This window comes from Taudactylus pleione, unplaced genomic scaffold (assembly GCF_031769625.1).
Source record: "Taudactylus pleione unplaced genomic scaffold, aTauple2 ptg000018l, whole genome shotgun sequence".
Classification (NCBI taxonomy): Eukaryota; Metazoa; Chordata; class Amphibia; order Anura; family Myobatrachidae; genus Taudactylus; species Taudactylus pleione.
In genome coordinates this window covers 5259046-5277533 of record NW_028284420.1, presented here as the reverse complement: position 1 = coordinate 5277533, position 18488 = coordinate 5259046, and the positions used below count along the sequence as shown (strand labels likewise).

At 40.8% G+C, this 18488-nt stretch overlaps 1 protein-coding gene across 3 annotated transcripts in view; it reads right to left on the bottom strand.

Annotated features, from left to right (window-relative positions):
* Positions 1-18488, bottom strand: part of TLK2 (tousled like kinase 2) — a 178325-nt gene that overhangs the window by 64632 nt on the left and 95205 nt on the right. For all 3 annotated transcript variants that reach the window (XM_088442441.1, XM_088442443.1, XM_088442442.1), the window contains one exon: positions 1746-1856. In XM_088442441.1, coding sequence (XP_088298567.1) covers positions 1746-1856 — 111 coding nt within the window. The remainder of the gene's footprint in view (positions 1-1745; positions 1857-18488) is intronic.

The following is an 18488-nucleotide window of genomic DNA, read 5'->3' as shown; positions in this document are numbered from 1 at the left end:
ACAATGTCAACACAATGTTGACAGTTATGATGTTGACTGTGACTGCCGACATTATCAGAATGTTGACAGAAGAAGAGACGACATTGTCAGAATGTCGACTTCAGGGTTAGGCACTAGAGGGAGGTTGAGGGATTAGGGATAGCGGAGAAATACTGACCGGAATGCCGAAGGATTGGAGCTCTGGCCCAGAAAGTGACGGTAGCATGAATGCCCGGACCAGAAAAAGCGCAGCTAGAGCAGTCAGGACGAAATGTCAACATTCTAATATTTCCACATTTCATCACTGTCTACATAATGAACGTCGATATGATCAACACCGACATTATGACCATATCGACATTATGTACCCAACCCATTTATCCTACCCCTAATTTCCACCTTCTACACTGACTTTTTTTTTTTTTTAAATTCTCTCCCTCACTCAGCAGCTACATAATTCTCTCTTCTACACCTTGTCCTACCTCACCCCCGCCAGCCCCCCCCCTTCCCCTCCTATTTCGCCCTTCCACTCGTCTGTCACTCGCACCCGCATATCCCATTACTCCATCAATCACTTCTCTTCCACTATGGTCCTGCTACAAACTTGGCATTCCAAACGCACCAGATACCTGCAAAAGTGAAGTGTTCACGAACCGCTGAGCGACAGTAGAGGAAATTGGACTCCATTGCAGACATCCTCCATTTTAAACTGCTCTTGACCTACAGTGCTGCCTTTTCTTTTTCTAAAGAGTCTTATTTCAAGACCCTTCTCTCCTCCCAGTTTTCCAACCCCTATCGTCTTTGCCACTTAAAACTCCCTCAGCTGACACCCCATCGCACTCTGCCCTTGACTTTGCCACCCACTTCACATCTAAAATGTAATACATTTGTAAGGATATCCAACCAGGCACTCGTCTTCTTTCCAACCTACCGCCTGTTACCATCTTGCCCATCTCTTCAATCTTCCCTCTCATCAGAAACTTTCCAGTCTGCATTCATCCATGCCCTTGTCTACCCCCATCCTTAAAAAAAAAATAAATCCACCCTTAATCCTAATACTCTCTCTTTTCCCCTTTGCCTCCAAACTCCTTGAGCGGATTGCCTACAACCGCCTCATCACCCACTCCCTGCTTGAACAATTACAGTCTGAGGTTCGTTCACTCTCTATTAATATGTACTAGCGACCCACCAACGGCTTTGCATGGGTGCAACTTCATCTCCCCACAGCCCCCTCCATCTCATAACAACCTACGCCATGTCAGCATAGTCCCCTGAATCTCACCACAACCCCCTGCTTCTCTTCCCTACAGCTGGCTGGGGACAGGCCACTCGGATGTCTCCACACGTGAAATTTGCATTTCTTGGCATCAACAGGACAGACGTGCGGAAGAAAACAATCTTGTGGCAGTTTTATAGGTGTGTAGCTAGAGTTGTGTACTATTCTGAGACCTTCCCCGCAATTTGAATTCTGATCACTGTCATTGATGCTGGTGTTTTTTTATGGTCCATGAAAAACCAGAAAGGTAAAAGGAATAGTATTTAAAAGCACCTGTTTGAATCCGATAGGGTTGCCTTTTTCTAAAATAAAGCCATAGCCACAAGACAACATGCCACCATTAAATATGATATTTTAGTAGAGCAATACATTTTTGTATGTGTTCACTAACGTTTATATTATACTGCAATTGGTCTGGCATTATTTGACAGGAGGTGCACATGAAGGACAAAATGGGGAACCTGCTGAGTTCCCAAGAAGTTAGTCTTACCTTCTCTATAAGCAGCTTCTTGCTCATCGTTACACAACGATTTAACCGTTCCTTGTACTTTTCCAGCATTTTTTTTTGCTCGTCCATTTGCCGTCGGAGGTCGCAATTTACCTGGAGAGAAGAAGTTATACAAATAAAGATATGCTCTAATATTAGAGACATCAAAATAAAGCTCAGTAGGAGACCTGCAAAATAAAGCAAACATTAATAGAACAAGATCAAAAGAACCAAAAATAAGAGGAATTTTGGAACTCGTTAAATCTGTTCCTACAAAGCCATCTGGTAGACACTGCTACCCATGGGGTGAATTGAGTGTGTAGGAGATGTCACTTTCTGAATTACAAAGCCCGAGAAAATAGGGATAATGAAGGAAAACAAAAACATCTCAATAATACGCTCTGTACTCATCTATTTGGATGAATGAGCTGAAATTTGGTCTGGCACTGGATGATGGAACTAGAATATGCCAACTAGCTGTAGTCTGCTTTGATGCAGCCCAAACTTTTTGCTTCATAGAGAACCAGCAAATTCTCAGTCTTCCCTAGACTGGCAATGCGATCAAGGTAAATTTGTAGTGCTTGATCATCATCCAGAAAAGCTAACTGTCTCAAGAGGTTGAAACTAAAGACGGGTATCCACTAGGTGATTTGGACAGGCGATAGCATGATAACGACGTCGTTATCGTGGAATCGCCCGCAAATCGGGCATTTAAATTACAAAAATGACCAGCAATACGCGTGCCCGCTGGTAAATTTTGCAATCTATCTAGGCACATCACTAGACATACAAGCGACAGCACGATTGCAATGTTGTAATCCTGCTCTCGTTTGTATGTCTATAAGTGGAAACGCACCATTACACCACCCTTATCTATATGAAAGATCAGAAAAGGAGGCAGCTAGAATATAAAAGCCCCCAGTTCTGAAACACACTGACCGGACAAAATGGTAAAGACAAAAGTCACTTTCCAAGTCATACATTTGATTGAAAAGTCTCAAGGGGATCAAACAGCAGAAGTGGCCGGCAGAGTTTAAAGGATTAACTTAATTTCTCAATGTGCAGTAGGAGCAAAATATGCAAAACTGATATGTAAAACTGGCTGCAGGATGGATAGACACAGCTGATGCACTGGCAGGCAGCAGCCGAAATGGACAGGCAGCACAATTTGAATCTGGCGTCGGTCGAGAGCCAATCAGACCTCCCGGACCGGCAGACAATCAGGAGCCGCCATTGCCGATTGGCTGCCAGTTCGGGAGATCTATTTGCCTCGCGACCAGCGGCGCTGTTTCTCCATGTCTACCTGCCGGTGTGCCAGCTGTAATCAGCTGGCAGGCCGGCTCCAAATCAACACCTGGCAGCACTGACTGGACACACCCATCTTGTGTGTGTGACTGGGTGCAGGGGGAGCAGCTGGCCACCAAGGCAGCTCGGACACCATAGCAGCTGCACTCCTTGCACCCACAGCAGTTAAAGCCAGAGTTTGCATGCATGATAGCAAACAGTGGGGTCCTTTTCAGGATCAATGGAATGGTGTCATAGGCGGGTGAGGACAATGTAAACAAATAAAGGCTGCAGATGCACTTCAGGGTCCAGTCTTCAACCCAGGATAAATAAAAATAATAATAATAATAATAATATAATATATATATATATATATATATATATATATATATATATATATATATATATAAAATGAACAAAGGGGGTGCACTCACCAGTCTTCTAAAATGAGTTTTTATTTCATCTTTTTAAAAAAATTTTTACAGCATCATAGTAAAGCTCCGACGTTTCGGTCCTAGCCATGGACCTTTGTCAAGGTACAATTCCAAGTAGTACTTTGCATCAATATATACCTGAGTCCAATTAAGAGACTCCTCCCTCACAATCATGTGAGTACAAACAATACAAACATATAGAGACATGAAGACATCATTTGTAATTGTGCAATAATACCAATCAAAGACTAACTAAAAAATGAAAAGTAATGAAAAAAAACATGTTAAAAGACACATATATAAAAACAAACCTTACAGGTATAATCGAGCTGCATCCCCCGCTAGCGTGCGTGTCAATTCCCCAAACTTCCTGCCAAGTGGAACGCAAGTCGGTACCATTTCCTGTCAAGTGGCACGCAAGCTAATACAGCAGTCATGACAACCGCTGTTAAGGCTTCCTGCACTTCATCCGTCGATGCTAGCGCCCGGATCAATCAAATCACGAAGTAATATACAAGAACACTAGGGACCCGGTGACGCAGACAAACAAGTATACGTCACCATATAACCCATTAATTTAAATGAAGATGTAACTAACAGAGTTTTCATATATTGACTCATCAAGCTAATATCAATCGGGCAGTCGACATGCACGTCCATCAAAAAGACGCAGCCTGTAAGCAAACCAATGAGAAACACCTCCTCATAGATAATATAATGATAGGACAATGTCTATCCATCTGGATTGAATTACATATGCCTAAATTATAATGTATACAAAAACATGGTTTGTCAACATGTGTGTCGACATTTTTAAAAAAAATTCAATTATAAACAACCAAATTTAGACACATTAAATAATTAAAAATAAATAACAAATAAACAAACTCCATAGGAAACCCACATTGCCACAACACTCGAAAAAACAAAAAATAAAAAATCAAAAAAATTGTATCATTACAAAATCTGATGATGCACCCCCACTTGAGATCCAAAAATACTTTAATCCAAAAACATCCCAAGGTGTATAGCTTCATTAAGGCCGCGAGGGTGGACCGTATCCAATTTATGTATCCACATCGCTTCTCTCTGGAGCAAGAGTTTGGCCCGATCGCCTCCTCTCTTGGGTGGAGGCACCCAATCGATAATCATGCATCTCAATGTTGCTAAAGCATGCTGTGTTTCAAGGAAATGTCTTGCTACAGTTTTATCAGAAGAACCATTAACAAGCGCGGCTCTAATAAAGGATCGATGGTTAGCCATCCTCTCACGAAGTGGACGTATCATCTTGCCAACATAGACCAGAGAGCACGGGCACACCAATAAGTAAACCACATGGTCGGAGGTACAGGTGACTCGATGTCGAATGTAGATCTTGGTACCTGTGTGTGGGTGATGAAAAAATTGACCCACCATCATACTCCTGCATGTAATACAATTTACGCATCGAAAGCATCCTGGCTTCACTTGGTTCATCCAAGTTTGAACAGCCACAGCCTTTGTTCTATCAGGACGCATTAGTCTGTCCTTTAAATTCTGGCCACGCTTGAAGCTCATCAATGGTCGTTTAGGTATACAATTTTTTAAAACAGGATCTGTAGCAATAATATCCCAGTGCTTAACCACTGCATTACGGACAATCGAACCAGCAGAGTCAAATGTTGTAGTAATTACAAAAGGATCCTCAATTTTAGATCGCTTTTTCGCATTATAACCTTCACAAAAAATCTTTTTGGCCTTTTGTAAACATATATTCAAATTTTTCAAGTTATATCCTCTTTCAAGGAAACGTTGTCGCATCTCACCGATCTGGACATCTGCCATCTCAGGATCAGAATTGTTCCGAAAAACTCGTAAGAATTGTGAAATTGGCAAACCCCAGCAATTGGATTTTCAGACGTGAGTGTGGACTAATACTGGACTTATATATATATATATATATGCAAATTTAAATTTTTCTATAAAAAGGTACCACCTCTTTTCTATATCATACTATTTTAGCATTGTAGCCCCCCACAATCGATACTCATGAACATGCATGGGAGATAGCTTTGGACCTCTCATTGGGTAATGATGCTTAGGACGCAATACGTCCTACCATATTATCCAAATGCTTTATTAGTGTGGCTATTTGAGAAAACTCATAAGATTTTCACCAAATGGTACCTGGTCCCAGAGCGTCTTCATCGGATGTACCCTACCACTTCTGACCTGTGTTGGAGACAATGTTGCAAAATTTGCAAGAAAGAAGGGAGAGAAAAGCGCTCTTCCACTGACACTTTGCACAAGGGGCTGCTAGAACTGAGTAGGTTACCCCACCTACATGAAAAATAGATAAAAGTAAATGCGGAGGACCAGCGCTCACCAGGGTGTCATAGTAGAAATAAATACAAATTGTAATTGATGTATATAGAAATGTATTATAAATTCATCCAGTAGAATATTCTACTAAGAGTAAAGATATGCTAACATAGGCATAAAGGTTATGCATCAATTGCTCACCAAATGTAAAAAGGGGAGAATAAAGATAGCTACTACCGGTATACAAACATTTAACAAGACAAACATGTAAACATAAATGAGATCAGAATAGTTCCAAAAATCACTATTAAAAAGGAAAAGAAAAATTCAAGCAAGCTAAAAAGCACTTGAGATCAAGGTCTGTAAAGTATATTGACAGTGTGTGTTGAATTCAATAAACAATGTTGATAGATCTTTAAGTATAAAGTTCTTTGTGTATAAAGTTCGAATGATAGGCATTACTCACCCGGCACAGCTGGTAATATTCAGCATTGTCAGTTCCCAAGGGTGTGCAGTGGTCAAAGAAATCTTCCTTTCACCAGCTCCAGAGTGCAACAATATCCAATCGGTGAGGTTGGCTATCCACAGCGGCGGCACGGCTGGCAGAATTCAACGTGGCAAAATTGGCACGTTTTACCATACCTGGTGGCCCTGTCCAAAAATTACACCACTCTGGAATATGGTGTTGAGGTCGTGGGTTCGATTCCTGCTACGGCCCTAACTGTGAGGAGTTTGTATATTCTCCCTGTGCTTGTGTGGGTTTCCTTCTGACAACAAATACTTAACCCTAGTGTTTAAATATGTGCGTGTACATGTGGTAGGGAATATAGATTGTAAGCTCCACTGGGGCAGGGACTGTGAATAAACAAATATTCTCTGTAAAGCGCTGCGGAATATGTGTGGGCTATATAAATAACTGGTAATAAATAAATAAAAGTCAGCTCCCTTATATCTAATTTGGCAGTTCTTCCATCCCCCTCCCTGTCCCATGCATATCTGATTCCGTGTGCTCCAATCAACCATGCATCTAAAAATATTAACAGACCTGCTCTTCATATTTCTTGAGCTGCTAATTACCAGATAGCCCATTGGTTCATGTCTAAGATAGAGTATATAACTAGTCTCCAGAACAACAAAGTGGATACATTTCACTTTAGGTGCATACACACCTAACGATTTTTTGAACGATTTGTCGTTAACGACGTAGTTATACTTCAATTGTTCGAAAAATCGTTCAGTTTCTCAGTTATAACGATGACTGAAAATCGTTCAAGCGCTTTTTACACCGTTTGTAGCTCATCGTCCATTTCAGACTGTCCAACATAATGATTTTCATTAAGGGAAGGAACATTTTTCGTTCATCGTTTTAAAAATAGTTAATTGCACTTCAAAAAATAGTTCACTTTTTCAAGGGAAAATTTGACAGAAAATCGTTGGTTACAAAATCGTTACGTGTGTATGCACCTTTAGTGTGATCCCCGTGTTATTCTTTTAAAAAAAATCGCTCTCCCTGGCCTCCGGTGAAAAATTTCTTCCCACCGCATCCTCTACCTTACTCTTTTGAAACCTCACTCGGCCCTTCCTCATTTTCTTTTTTTTTCTCTTTCCAAATCCCCCTGCACCCCAACGTCGCAACACATTCCTGAGATTATTTACCTTTTCTCCCTACTTTGATACTTGATAATAATTCTATTCTCTATTTTATGCGTAAAACTTTTACGTATTAGTCGTTTTCTTTTACCCTGCCTCCTATTAATGTACAATACTATAAGATTGATCGGTGTATTTTATTTTTTTTCTATGTACCCATTACTGTTTACATTGAGGTGTTATTTTTTCGTCGTTGTATGATCGTAAGTATTCATTAACCGACTTAAAAAACAAAAACAAAGCTATTTTCATGGGTTGAGCTCTGCTAACTTATATAGGCTTAAAGAGACAATCACCCCCAAGCATATCGATTAATGGGAACCCGGGGAAATAGCTGACAAGAATTATCTTGCATATGGGAAAATTGTATCAGGATGAAAGATTGACAGTCAATAGTTTAACATGGTCAAAAAGTCAACTGACAATGGTCGACAGTGCAGAAGGTCAACAGATTCAAATGGTCTACAAACACATAGTTGATATGTTTTTCCATGATTTTCAACATTGTTAAGGTTAGGATCAGGCACAAAATAAAAAAAATAAAAAATGTGTCGACCATATGAACAACCTTTTAACCATGTTGACCATCTGGTGTCGACCTATTGACTGTCGATCTATTATACCACACCGTGGGAAAATGGGGTGCAAGAGATGCAGAGCAATTCTCATGATTTTATAAATCAGTGTAGGGACTGGCCAGAAGGGGAGACTTTGACAAAGTTAGCTGGTTTAATAGATTAATGCAATATTTTGGAACAGGTTTTAATCAAAGTAGAAAATCCTCTTTCTAAAGCTATGCTTACAGGTAAGTCCAAGAACAGCTAGTTTTGCTAAATATGGAAAATATTCTTTGAGCTCAGTTTTATGTATTTGTTTTGATTATAGATTTTTGTAGGACTCTAGTTCTAACAATTTTGAAGCAAGTGCTCATTTAAGTTTACCATTTTCATAGTTTAAAACTGCAGAACTTCCATGTTTAGAATAATTCTCAAAAAGAATCTAACAAGCCTCGTTTTGATCATGACTCGCTGTATTGAAAACACTTGAAAAACACACCTGCCGCGGCTATTTAAAAACCCTAATTTCCTTCAGCAGGGAAAAACGGAGGTAACCACAGTGATCCCCCATGTCAGGACATCATTAGGGGGGTCCCAGGGTGAATTCCCGAAAATTCCCCTATAATTCTCGATACTTACCTTTCCGCAGGCTCCTGTTTTCGCCGGCTCCAAATTGAATACGGGGATAAAGCGGGAACGCACCCGATACTTTATCCCCAGAAAAGCTCCGATGTGGAGCGAAAAGTCCAGCACAGACTTTTCGCTCACTAATTGAATATGGCCCTATGTATTTACCACAGAAATATGGTTTCAAAGCAGTGGCATTAGCATCAGAACAATTTATTCGAAGGGCAGACCATTCAATAGGAAGTTGTAGATATTTAAAACGAGTAGCAGGTGTGTCATCCAACTCCATAACGCATAATTTTGTAGCTTCTAAGATAGGGTCTATTTCTGTGAAATTAACATCTTTCGTTTGCCAAACTTTAGACAAATGAGGCATCACATCTGAACACATCATAAGTGAAGCTACAAAATTGTATGCTCTCATATTTGCTTAAACCTTAAGCTGTGATATCATTTTGCTCAGTGGCCTCTCTTTCCAATGCAGGAATTATTAGCCTTTATTTATATGGCGCTACAAGGCGGTTCGTAGTGTCTTGCAATGTACATAAACAGAATGAGCAAAACAATAAATAAAAGTGACTATATCTCTGCAGATATATGGGCCATGCAATGTGTTTGTGAGCAATGTCGTTCAAAGAGATATCAGGGGGTACACACCCGCCGACCTGCTCGCGATATATATATATCGGCCGTTCGATTTACCCTGTACCCACCATTACAGTACAAAACATTGCAGAGCAAGGACATGGTTTATAAACATTGCTGCATCAGCGGTCATAATACTCAAGTAAGCAGCAGGTCAGCATAAACCAAGGGTTAGGTACCATTGTAGGTAGTATAATATAAGTAATGGAAGGAAAAGCACATGAAGGAAGTGAGCCCTGCTCCATTCTATAGTGGAGGGGCAGACATGTCACCTAGGTCTGTCTGCCCTTCCCTTTAGAATGGAACAGGGCCCTCATGGGGCAGTGGGTAAGGATGAGCGCTGGATGGCTTTGATTAAGAAATGCGTGTTGAGAGCCCGTTTCAAGTTTTGTAGAGACTAGGAGAGTTCCAGAGGTACTGAGCTGCACAGGCAGAATCTTGAATGTGGAAGTGGGAGGCAGTAATCAGTTGGCAGTAGAGACGGTATTAATTTGTGGGGCAAATTGGGCAGACAGGAGTGTGAAGGGAGATAAGGTCAGAGATATAAAAACGAGAGGACTGTGTTACGGTTTTGTAAGCGAGTGTGATGGTGCCCACACACATACCGACTTGCTCCCAATCAGCTGATGTACACGATTTCCCCTGAACTCTCCCCAGGCAGTCGTGGTCACGATTTGGAGTTAAAAATGTCCAATCTGACTAAAGATCTATCTTGCAGCCAATGCATTGTATCCCAGATTGGCTAATCTGCCCTATAGCACAGCAGATCTGAAGATGCGAGGTACGACGAGCGGGGACGCGCATCGGCATCGTGATCAAGAGTAGAAACTCACGATTTGGCCATTTTTTACATGATCTGTCGTCACGATTCATCGAAATCGGCCAAATTGGATGAAAAGTCGGTATGTGTGTGGGCACCTTTAGAAACTTGAATTAAGTTCTGAAGGGGAAATGGAGCCAGTGTAGGGCTTGTAGGAGAGGTGATGCAGATGTAGTGTGCTTGGAGAGGAAAATGAGCCGGGCCCCAACATTAAGGACAGATTGGAGTGGAGATGGGTTGGATTCAGGGAGGCCAGATAGAAGGCCAATCTGGAGAAGACCAGTAAGTGGATGAGGGTCTTCGTTGCCTCCAGGGTGAGAAGGTCTGATGCTGACCCTGGAGCAGGACTGTTTCCATCTCAGAAACAGTCCTGCTGTTTCTGAGATGGAAACAGCAGGACTGTGAGAGGTACTGAAAGACATTCACCAAAGATTCTCTTAAAGACTGTACAGCAAAGTTAACAGACATCCACCTAGTGTCACTAGCTATTTCAAAGTTTAATCTGAGGACTGTTCAGTATATTTTATAAACCAGTATATTCATGTAAACCAGCCATTCTAACTGGGGAATTTTGAAACAAGAAGGACAGTTGTTTTAAGAGATCATTAGATTTGACTAATTGAGACACCTTAGCAGCTGCTTGGGCACTAGCAAGAGCCAGGCGGTGGTATACATAGACAGCCGACCAATATTTTAAAATTATGTTATAGTTTCAGCTTTGCCATCAATGATGGCACATATTTATATAAAACTAATGGTGCGTACAAACTGTACGATAAAACGGATCGATTTGAACGATAACAATATCGTTCAGTTTTTGGCCCCTTCCAACCCACCAATGACCTGCGATGCGCGGGCATGCATGTCCATCGCCCGTTCATGCAGGTCAACTTGCTCGATATCGAGCAAGTTACTATAGGGACCCGCGATCATAGTCGTTGGTAGGTAGGTGGTGTGCTGGATGATCGATATCGATCATCCAGCACACCAGGAGGGCGCAGGACGATCAGACAATGATGTTGTTAATCTTTGTCTGATCGCTCCATGTGTATGGCGCTTAACAGTAATCTCTTTTTTGAAAGTTGACAAACATACTTAATGTATATAATAAGCGGCTTCAAAACGGAGATGTCTGTCGTTTCATCACACAGAGCACAAGTATTTCACATCTTATTTGTAAAACTAAGATATCAAGCAGTATTATTCAATCCGAAGTATAATTTAAATTTTTTCCAATATAGGGCAGAATTCAATTGATTACGCGGTCCGGATCTCCCGTCTAAAGTGACAGGAGATCGTGGGCCGCTATTCAATTGCTGCCATTTTTCACGCTGATTGCGCCCATAGAGGTCAGGTTTAGCCGCGTAAAGCAGCTAAACCCGACCAAAGTGCTGGGCGCGACCGCGAAAAGTGATGTTTGCGCGCCCAAACAGGTCACTTTTCGCACATTTCAGCTCTCATCCCCCTGGGGCTGCGAGCTGAAATGTAGCGCTGGCAGCTGATTACGCCCGACAGGAGCAAGAATTGAATAGCTCCGTCGTGCGCGATAGGGGCTGGAAACAATTGAATTCCGCCCATAGAGTTGCTTTAAGTATGTACAACCCATAGCCTTGCAGTGCACAAGCAAAATTTCCGTACAATGTGGTATATGATAGTTTGCTTTTTGCCAAATATATAGATCTTACAGCTCGCACAAAAGCATCTCTTTGCAAGTTGATCAAAACTGAAAATGGTCATTCAATTGCTCCTAACCCAGTTGCTTCATGAGCACAAATTAAGTATATTTTAACACAATTAAGTGTGTAACTTACTTTGCTCATGGTCAAGTTTATCTTTCTTTTTAAATACTTTTGCATAGAATAGTCACCCAAGTCACTTCCTTGATTGTGGCTGGACTCCTTCCATATTTTATACAAGTGGAACATTTTATGATCAGTGTCAATCTATCTTCTATCTAATAGCTACTTTCAGCTGATAACTCGCACATTTCAAGCAGGATCCAGGGACCTTAAAATGAGTTCCGTTTACTCTAAAGGCCTACATGGTCACACTCAGACTTCAATCCAATAGAGCTACCTTTGAGATGTGGTGGAATTGGAGATTCAAAGCATGAATGTGTAGCCAAGAAACCAACCACACAGTTGATGTAATCATGTCATGTCAACATAACCCAGAATTTCTACAGACCTTGCTGAATTTAGGCAGTTCTGGGGGAAACTAATAAACTGGAAACAATGCATCCGTCTAAGACAGTGGTTTTCAAACTCGGTCCCCAGGACCACAAACAGTGCATGTTTTACAGGTCTCCTCACAGAATCACAAGTGAGATAATTAGCTCCACCAGTGGAACTTTTAAAATGTGTCAGTGAGTAATGAATACACCTGTGCAGCTGCTAGGTGATTTGGAAAATGTGAACTGTGTGGGGTCCTGAGGACCGAGTTTGAGAACCTCTGGTCTAAGATGACTGAAAAATAAAATTATCTTTTTGTACTTTATGAAAATCCATGACAGGGAAAAGTGCCTTCCAAATACATGTTTGCAAGATGGATTAGAGAAGTTATCTCAAAGGACAATAACAGGAAGGAATGTGAAGTGACAGGGATAGACATTTTCCAAACATTAACTTCTGGATGTCATCACTTCAGAACTCCGAAATAGACATAAGTTTGGAAAACGGATCCTTAAAGAAGCTGAACAAATAATTATCTTTTTTCTTTTTTCCTATGGGAGGGAAGGGTTGGCACTGGATACTCTGTGGAGGTATCATGAGGAGCATGGAGGCTCCTTCCCCTTTTCCTGGCCAAATGTAATAGAGCTGCAGTTTCCTTTAAGTGCCCTAAGTGCAAGGCACTATTTTTGATGATGCAGAGGCAGATTTATTTGTATTATTTTATTTTCATTCATATCAGTCCCTCAGCGATTAGTAAAACACTGAAAGGATCACACTGCATAGACGCTGCTCCAGGCAATCTCTAAGCCGGCAGCCATATCACACATAAAATGGCTCACTTCACCCATCGGGCAAAATTAACTCTAACCACGCACTAGAGTGTGTTGCAATTAGGTACAATCTGTATTCACATGGGTGGAGTTTGACCCTCCAATCAATGTTTCAGGGATGCTAGACAAAATGACCTGGCACTCAAGGCAGTATTCTTTGCACTGACCCATGCTCAATACCCTCTTCACGGTCACCCTTTGAATGTCTGGGGTATATTCCCTCTATCTGGAGTTCTTCTGATATTAGGAAGGGTCAGTCAGAAGTATACAAGTTAGAGAAGTACTACTCCAGGGTCAGAGACGTAAAACAGCAAATTATAATTTACCGATAATTTAATTTCTTCTAAATACTTCATGGTAGCCATTACATCCCTTTCCATTAGGATTACAAAGAAAGTTATTTTCCCCCTTAAGGTCTGCCCACTTCAGGTATATAGGTCTCCTCCCCTTATCCCTCCCTCAGTCATTTGAGTGTCTCTTAAACTTTAGGGAAAAAAACACATTAGAGCCGATAAATTATAGGCTGCCATGAAGTATTTAGAAGAAATAAAATTATCGGTAAGTTATAATTTGCCGTTTTCTTCTTCCTACTTCATAGCAGCCATTACTCTGACATATATACCAAAGCATAAAATATATGGGAGGGGAATAAATAGTCTATAGCAACAATTATGCTTAAATGACTGAATTTTATTTAATCCAATGCCCCTCTGAGGACATGACTTGCAAAGTGGGCTTCTGAAACATCCAAAGCATAGTGCCTTGAAAAGGTATGAACAGGTGACCAGGTAGCTGCTGCACAGATACTTCAGCCTTCTTTGCCCATGAAGGCTTCCATTGCCTTCAGATTTTCTGGAGCTTTACGCCAAATTTTCTTCATACACAAAAGTAATCAACTGCTTGATCCATCTTCCGATAGTCTGTTTAGTGGATGCACCACCTTTCCTTGCACCTGTGTGCAGGATAGATAAATGCTTAGTCTTCCGAAATTCTTTAACTCTGTCTAGATAGACAGAAATCCCCCTGCTCCAGATCTAACACATGGAATTTCTCTTCTCTCTCATTTCTTGGTTGCAGGAAAAATGAAGGCAAAATAATTTTTTGATTTAGATGAAATGTTGATACCACTATTGGGAAGAAACTTAGATTTGTCCTGAGGTCAACCTTATCTGGTAAGATATTTAAATAAGGCTCTTCTGCCCATAATGCTTGAAGTTCAACAATTCTATTTGCTGAAGTAATAGCGATTAGGAAGACCACTTTCCAAGTTAGTACGGTAGCTTTATATTAATTTCATGTAATGGTTCAAACCGAGTTACCATTAACGCATTCAGTATTAGGTTCAAATCCCATGGGGCTAAGATCAATCTTACTTGAGGTCGTATTCTATTCATTTCTTGGCAGAACATTTTTACAAGATTCTCCTCGGATAATCTTCTATCCAAAAAATACTCAATTCTTCTATTTGTACCTTAATGGTTAAAGTTGCCAGACCTTTCTCAAACACATCAAGTAAAAACTACAGTACTTGAGCCAGCCCAGAACATAAGTATTTCCAGATTCTATAATAGATATCTGAAGATACTCTCTTTCCTGCTTGCATAAGAAACTGTACCACTTGTTCAGTCACGCCCTTCTGCCTTAGTAGTTCCCTTTCAAATTCCACACCGTCAAATGAAGACTTTGAAAATTTGGATGTAACAACGGTCCTTTGTGTAACAGCCCTGGCATGACTGGTAAAGTCCATGGTTCTTCCACTGCCATTCTCACTACTGTCGGGAACCACACTGTTTTTGGCCACAAAGGAAGCACTATTATATTCGTTCTCCTCTGAACTTTTTTAGCACACGAGTAATCTTTGGAAATGGTGGAAGCACCTATCCCAGTTCGAACTTCCATGGTAGAGAGAACGTGTGTACTCCGCTTGTTTGCGGTAGGTGGTATCTGGAGAAAAAAAAATGTGGTACCTTTGTGTTTTGATGAGTCGCCATCAAATCTATCTGTGGACAACCAAACTTTATCATTATCCTCAAACTTGGACATCCAGCTCCCATTCTCCTGGTAACACTGTCTGCTGAAAAAAATCTACAATGATGTTATCCTTCCCTGGTACATGAATGGCTGCCAGGGAATTGAGAAATTTTTCTGCCCATTTTAGACTCTGCTGCTGGTCCCACCTTGACGATTCAAATATACCATTACTGATATATTGTCTGAAAATACCTTTAAATGTTTCCCTATTAATTGATCTTGGAAACCTTCTGTAGCTCTCCAAACCACCTGCATTTCCTTCTAATTTGAGGACATTAATCTTTCTTTGGCATTCCAGAGTCCCTGCAAACTTTGTGTTAATAGCTCTGCTCCCCATCCTGGCAAATTTGCGTCGGTAGTTAGAACCAAATACTGCTTTTCTGACAATTATGTTGTTCTGGAATTTATTTTTGTACTTATCCACCCCTTTCCTGCTGTACTGAATACGGTATTGTATCTATGGTAAAGGACATCATTACCAATAGGCGAAGCCCTAGACGTAACGGTATTCTGCTGCATACCTGAACTAAGGAAGCCAATCTTCGGATCTTTGCACATCTTTCTTGTGACAGTGCTATAATGTATTTTTAAGTATATCTGCACATCCAGAAATTGTATTTGTTGTGATGGATTTAAACGACTTTTTTCCCAATTTATTATCCAGGCCATGATATTGCAGAAATTTTATGGTTCCATGCACGGCTTCTTTCACGATTTCTGTTGAGCTTCCAGGAATTAGTAGATAGTCTAGATATGGCCATACTGCTATACCTTCTGTTCTTAGGCAAGATATAAGAGTCACCAGAACCGTTGTGAACGTTCTTGAAGTAGCCAAACAGAACGGTAGGCAAGTAAATTGGAGAGGTTTTTCTTGAATGCAGAAACTTTAAATATTTTCAAAATACCGGAATGTGAAAATAGGCATCTTTTAGGCCTATTGATGCTAGGAAATAGTTTTGTCTTATGCCCATCAAAATGGATTTCAGTGTTTCCATATGAAACTTCTATACTCGACATATCTGTTCGATTGCCTGAGATCCAAGACCGTTTGGAATCCTCCTGTAGCTTTTTCTACAAGAAATATTTGAGAATAAAATAATATTTAAAAATTCTATCCTGTAACCCTGTGACACTACTTCCAGGACACAACAGTCTCCTTCCATTGACTGGTGAATCCCAGCAGTCTGCCCCCTACTGGCACATGTCGGAATCCTGTAGTAGTCATTGTCTCCGATTTCCTCTCTTGCAGGATTGGCGAAAGGATTGTCTCATCATCTCTGAAGAGTATCTGCCACTGTATTGCCGCACAGGTTTATCACTTCAGGCTTGTTTATACTGCTGCTTTACAGACGGCATAGGATACCTGCTTCGTTTGTCCTGAGGTAATTTTACGAATTTACCTCCCGTCATTTTAAGTAAAATTGTTTCCAATTTATTACCAAAAAGTAGGGAACCATCAAATGGTAAGGAGACTAGCCTATTTTTTGAATGGATATCAGCTGCCCGCAAGCTTCTAAATCCATCTGCATACTAGATGCCCATAGTCTCAAGGTTCTGGATACCGATGCTACTGCAACACCAGACTTCCGGGACACTGCTGCAGAGCTATGCAATTTCTTTAAAGAACTTTCAATTCTTTTATCCATGCTGTCCTTCAGAATTGCTCCATCCCGGAAAGGGATAGTGGTTTTTGAAACAACCTCAGCGACATCTGCATCAACTTTGGGAATAGTACACCAGGAGAGGAATTGTTCATCCCTGATAGGATACATTCTATCAATCCTCTTCACATTACCCAGACATTTCAACACTTTGCCATTCTTTATCAATAATCTCTTTCAGAACTTTACATACTGGAAAATGTCTGCTTCTTTTGGTCCTATCTCCAAATAGAAAATCCTGTTTATCAGCAATTACCACCGTATCAGTAATAATTCATAGATTTATACATATTCTTTAATAAACTATCCACAATATCCAAATTGAATGCTCTAATATCATCTTGATCACCCGACTCTTCACCAGATACATCTTCTTCATCATGTTCAAGGACACACTCAGGTGAAACTAGTTTAGGATCTAGATCTCTTAGCCCCCGTGACTGTAAAAATTCTTCCTTAGTAACAAAAGATTTTTCATCCATTCCATTAAGTCTTGCAGAACTTAGCATTCTGGATACTATTAAAAGACTTAATCACAAGCAGGACAAATACTTGCAAGATGCTTCTTCTTACAGATTTTCTTCCTAGCTCCTTTCAAAGCTTGAGACACACAGCAGCACAAAATATTCTATTACTAAATACCATAATTGACACTGGTGAAAATAACAAAAGTGCCCTCTATGAAAGACCTTTTGGGGAGAAGGCTCTTTCTCCATTATTTATCAGAGGCAATACAAACAACAAGCGAGTCGTTATATTGGAGGGCAAAGCAACTCCATCCCGTCCGGTGTGCGGCGCCATCTTAAAATATTTCCCCCCCCCCCTTGCCTCAGGTGAACTCATGCTGTCCTGCCGCTAATACCACTGGGACGGCTGCGTCATTGGAACTTCTGCCCACCGCTAGCCGTCCACCCACCATCCACGTGGGAGAAGACAGGCAGCGATAACTGCTCTTGGATAGGTAAACCACTAGGTCTGGAAATGTTACATTCCTGGTGTGAAAGGAACCTGCATCTTTTATGTCTATTCAGACTGCTTTTTCTTTTTATAGAATGAATTGGAATTCGGTCTACATCAATTCTTTGAAAGTGCATGTTTTCACACTTTGTTTTCTTTTCCTAAGAAACCTTGGAGTCGAATCGGCTGTGCAAAAAATGCTGTGCGAGGTGCTGTACATACAGCCTCTATTTGTTCCTGCAGAGGTTCCTTAGGATTTAAATGTAGTCGTTGAAACAATCTAACTATGTTTTGAACCATTGCAGTTGCTGGATCTGAAACACATGGAGTTTTTCTTCTCACCAATCTTGGCAAAAAAGCTGTCCAAACTGGGAGTCACTATCTGACGCTCACCTTCTTAAATCTTCCATGAGGATTGTGCTTGCTTTCGTACAAAGCCCTCATTCCAGCCAACAATAATGTCCCCGTTTCCATACTATTCAGGAAATTATGACTACATGGTTTGCCACATGATGTGGCAGACCAGATGGGCCAAGTCAAGTGATTCTTATCTGCATAAATTCCATGTTTCTATGATGTCCACTGTGTTAGAGAGGTCTATCGTCAGTCATTAGATGTGGTCAGGTCTCTTAAGATCTATGCCCACAGAACCAAGAAGGTGCGTCGTACTGACGACATCCTTGTTCAATAAGACTTTCACAAACTGTGATGGTCAACCTCTAAAGAGTACATGTCTCATTGTTTGCCTTTTGCAGTTTGTATTGCAAAAGGCAGGCTG